This window comes from Gobio gobio (assembly GCF_949357685.1).
Source record: "Gobio gobio genome assembly, chromosome: 1".
NCBI classification, from domain to species: domain Eukaryota; kingdom Metazoa; phylum Chordata; class Actinopteri; order Cypriniformes; family Gobionidae; genus Gobio; species Gobio gobio.
Window position 1 is genome coordinate 2,872,816 of NC_137097.1, and position 5,005 is coordinate 2,877,820.

A 5,005-nucleotide genomic window follows, 5' to 3' on the forward strand; every position below is an offset into this window, starting at 1 on the left:
TTATCAGCTGGGCCTGTGTTGGATTCATGTTGTTTAAACATGTGTTAATAAACAGTATGATATGATCTTGTGTGGTTGGCAGTTTAGAGTCGTCCTGCCACGCTTTTTTGAATCTATTTACGAAAGCTGCGGCTGATTCTTTCGGCTCCTGTTTAGTGTTCGCAGCATATGAAATGTCTCTTTTAGAAATCACCTTTCTTTCTAACATTTTTTGCAGCTTCTCATAAAAAGTCTCTAAATGCTCTTCCTCTTCCCAAAGCAGCTTATTAGGATTATCTGCGGTACCTTTACCAGTCATTTTATCGTTTTCTGTTCTCAGAGAAGGACACCCGTCAATTATATCTGTCTCTGTCACGTCCTCCCCCAGAGTTCTGAGTAATATTACTTTAAAATCTGGACCTGTCAATTTTGCATATTGTGTATGACTTTTTAGGATCTGGACATATTTCACCGGATGAGAGGGAGAAGGCAGATTGTTACATATACTTTCAATATCACTCGCCTTAGCAGGGTGTATGGAAATTTGATTTCCCCTTCTCACAAACATAAATGCAGGCTCTGTTTTCTGTTCATCAGCTGTGGCCCCCCTGCTACACACAGTTCAGTCTCACTCTCTACTCCGTCTCTACTCTCTGTCAGGGTGTGGTATAGTTTTGTTTCAGGGATGGATTGTTTCAATTCTTCTAATTTAGGAACATTATGTTTAGGAACATTATGTTGGTAAGTGCTCGATTTGAATTCTACCGCCGGGACATGTGTCACCACAGCTGACTTGTATTCTACTGGTGTGACATGGGGTATTACCGCTGGCTGGTATGGGGGTGACTGGTTTTTCTTTTTTGAGTTCGGCCTCTCTGGACCCTTATCCCAGTATTTTTTCATTTCTTTCCATTTATTGTATGCCTCTTTCATGTACTTATAATTCCATTCTGGATTTCCCCATCTCCCATTAATCATCGAATCTGCACTATCCATATCCCCTGGATTAAAAGAACCATCTTCAGGGCAATGATCCAATTGTATTTTTCCCTGAGTCCACCCTTTCAAATTTGATAAATACAGTTCGGTCCAGTATCCGCAACTATTTCTAAACATCCAGTCTCGGGGTGTTTCCCCTTGTTCTGGTCTTGATATTTTTTGACCCATCCTTCACTTAATCAATTGTGATTTGATTATTTTGTTAGTTTACCACACCACATCACAGGGGTCTCTTTATCAATTTGTCAAATATTTGGTGTCAATCAAATCACTTTGTCAATTATTAATTGTCTAAACGGAATATTCCCATCAACACTTGTTTGACCGTCAGAGCGGATCTACACGGTCCTTCCTCCTACTGGAGGGCTATCTCAGAATGTTTTACCCGTCAGAGCAGATCTAAACGGGTCTTCCTCGCACTGGAGGGAGTACTCAAAAAATATTTGTCAGGTAACTGTGTGTCACAGACACGTCAGGTTCCACCCTCCACCAATCACAGCGCACTCCATCCCCAGAGTACTGATCACTATCACCTGCACCTCATCACCAGCACTATAAGAAGCACACGCACACAGCACTCCACGTCCGGTCTCGTTCGCATATACTGCTACCTATGCTTACCTCAAGGACTCTCCTATCGATACTACCTGTCTCCAGCGTGTATCCCTCCTTCCGTGTTTCCTGTCTGCTGTGTGGGTGTGTTCCTGTTCGTCCCTCTGACCTCCAGCGATCTCCAGTCTCCAGCGATCTCCAGTCTCCAGCAATCTCCAGGCTCCAGCGTCATTCCACCTTCTATGCAAAAGACAGTAACTCTCTCACTCATATCACCTTCCTATCTACCATCAACCGATTTACTCACCTGCTCCACTTCCCATGCTCTACTGTGGTCAATAAACTACCATTCCTGTTAACATCTGTGTCTGCCTCCTGTCTACTTGTAACACTGTGCATTTAAACATTACCCTTACAGACAAATCTTCCTGGACAGGAACACCAGGGCTATCTCTACCTTCTATGGGATCAATCAATCAATCCTACCACCACAGGAAATCATACAAAGATAACTTACCTGTGATGGAGGATGACTTCTCGGCAGTCCCGTGTTTCTTGGGAATATCCCGGACTGAGCCCCCAGCTGTTAGAATCTAACTTTTAGGTAGACTATCAATATATCAATATTCTCAATCATCAGTCGATGTCCACCCCTGTGATGTGCAGCTGCAGCGCAAGATCTTGGGAGAATGCTCAAGGAACCACAGACACAGTCCAGTACTATAACATTCTCAAATTTATTAAGGAAGAAAGGTCATATATAAAGGTGTAAGTGAAACATGTATGTGCGCAAAATGTGTGTATGTGTATCTTAATGTTTTGTCTGGGATGTCTGGGTGTGTGCGAATGTGTCCAAGGACTACTGAAGGTTTTGTCTGATTGTGCACACGTACCATGGCAGAAAAGTCAGTGTTATACAAGGAAAGTTAGAAAGTGAAGCCCAAGAAATAAGAAAATATTAACAATGGCCACTTTAAATCATTTATGATTTAGTGCTTCACTTTTAGGAAAATAGCTAAGGCTGTTTTTTAAGGGATAGTACCTTTCAAATAAGAGCAAGCAAATGCATATTGGTTATCTGGGAGCCGGGCTGAATGAATAATCACTGTTATTGCACTCCCGACACTAAGTATCGGACCCTCAGTCACTCTCCAGATACCAAATACAAAAGAATATGATTATTAATATGATTATTTTCAGTCTAATATTGCGCTCTATAGACCATTCCAATACTCGTCTTAATCATCCCTTGCAAAATTCTCAAAATACATGGCCCCAGACATATCATCAGTAAAATAACCAGTATAGCAGGAAACAACATATTCAAATACGTCACCCAACTAGAGAACCAGTTTCTCATCTCTTTACCCCAGTCGTATGCAACGGGCGGATCAACAATTATGGTTTTCATGTGGTTTACCAAATCATGAATATTGTTGTAGCGATCTGGAATTGAGAAGCAGCATGATAGATTCAGCATTTTACACACTCCCCCTGCTTTGGCTGTTAGAAGGTCTAAAGTCAGTCTGTTCTGAATTACAGCACTTCTTATTGCTCTCATTTCGTCATTTATCAGAGTGATTGAATCAGCAGTGTCATTCTTCATTTGTTCTATCATCCAGGCCAGTCCATTTACTTTTTGGAGTGCAGCTACCACTCCCCCGAAGGGGAACATTCCCCAGCCTGCACTTGCCTGTTGCGATGTCCATGGATCTGCCAGGATGTATCCCCTGTAAGTAGGCATAGCTCTCTTTTGTCTGGATAAAGAGTTGGAACTAGGCAGTTCCACAAGATGAATCCCTGGAGCTACTATTCCTGGATAGCAACATCCACTCCAAGAGAAGTCCTTTGGGAAGGTGGTAACTCCTTTACCACCGCACACCCAGTACAACGATGTTTTGTGTGTTGTATAAAGTTCACTAAACGGGCAGTACCCAGAGACGTTCATCTCTCTAATTGAACATTTCAGTCCATTTCTAGTTTGCGTATACAAATATTAGCAAAACGATCCAAAAAGTCCTGTGTAGTCAGTGCTGGTGAAATGTGCAAATGTTTAAAAAAAAAAGGCCGTTGTCTCCTGCAAAACAATCCAAAAAGTCCTGTGTAGTCAGTGCTGGTGCGGCCTGAATAGAAATAGAATAGGGCATATTTTAGAATAATTTCAGAAATGTTCTAGGTATTCAATATAGATGAAATACAAACAAACAAAATTGACATTACTGAATACATTCTACTAACCGGTTGTATTCTGCAACACAGTCTGGATAGTCAGTGCTGTTCGTGCCAAACAGCATAGCAGTCGCGCTTTGGCAGAAAGCACAGTGCCACAGAACAAGCCTTACAAAAAACCGGGGTTTTTTGGGAACAAACCCTGCACTGGCGCCTTCCTTTGGTGCTGTCTGTAGCAAAGTTCCCTGGTAAGTGGCGAGTCTCATCTTTGTGGGAGGGAGGGGGTGAAGGAACATCAGCACGCACCAACACAGCAAGTTCCTCAACGAGTTGTTCTCTGAATTGCTTCTGTGTCAGTGGCTTCTGATTCTTCATACCAGCCATTTGACGGTGGAGTATAAAAGCATTTGCAATGGCTATGTCCACAAAGTGGAAGAAGAAGGTACGATACCACTTTCTGGTTTTGTGTGCGATTGTGTAGTAGCCAATGAGTGCATCAGAGACATCTACTCCACCCATGAACCTGAATAGAAATAGAATAGGTCATATTTTAGAATATTTTCATAAATGTTCTTGATATTCAATATAGATGAAATGTAAACAAACAAAAATGACATTACTGAAAATATTCTACAAACCTGTTGTATTCTGCAACACAGTCTGGAACAGGTACATCCAAGGGTTCCCACTGTCCATTTCCACCTTTCACTTTCCTCTGCACAACATTCCCTCCGGTGCCTCTGTGAATGGTGGAGCACATCTGTACAGCTCTTTTTGGAAGCTTGTTCATGGCAGTTTTAGGGTATCCTATCCTGTTGGACCGAATAGTCCCGCACGCCCAGATGTTTTTTTTCAGGAGATCTGTAAACAGCGCTGGACTGGTGTAGAAGTTGTCAACAAACAGTTTGTAGCCTGTTCCCAACATCTTCTCATCAACCAGTGCCATGACAGACTCATAACTTAGTCCTTTGTTCTGTGGGATGGGAGCTGCAGGTGATTTACTCTCATAGATAAAAAAGTCCCATGTGTATGCAAATAATGAGTCAGCAAGCACGAACAGTTTATATCCCCACTTTGTTGACTTGGCCTTCATATATTGCTTTAGTCCATTCCTCGCTTTTGTTGCCACCATCCTCTCCTCAATTGCAATGTTCTGGAAAGGATGGAAAAAGTTCTTGCATGCATCTCTCAGTTCTTGATACATTGGCTTTAGCTTACAGAGACGGTCATAGGCAGCTGTTCCTCTTTTGGTGTTGTTTTCAGCATCCACCTTGGGATCACTGAGATGCAGAGCAGAGGAGATGGA

At 42.3% G+C, this 5,005-nt stretch overlaps 1 protein-coding gene across 1 annotated transcript; it reads right to left on the reverse strand.

The window, feature by feature from the left end:
* Positions 1 to 2,249: 2,249 nt before the first annotated feature.
* LOC307132136 (piggyBac transposable element-derived protein 4-like) lies at positions 2,250 to 4,648 on the reverse strand. The gene is made up of 3 exons (XM_079826301.1): positions 4,338 to 4,648; positions 3,769 to 4,222; positions 2,250 to 3,653 (listed from the first exon to the last, which is right to left on the reverse strand). The coding sequence occupies exons 1-2, from the start codon at positions 4,643 to 4,645 to the stop codon at positions 3,799 to 3,801; spliced, it is 732 nt and encodes a 243-aa protein (XP_079682427.1). The 5' UTR covers positions 4,646 to 4,648; the 3' UTR covers positions 2,250 to 3,653; positions 3,769 to 3,798.
* Positions 4,649 to 5,005: the final 357 nt, after the last annotated feature.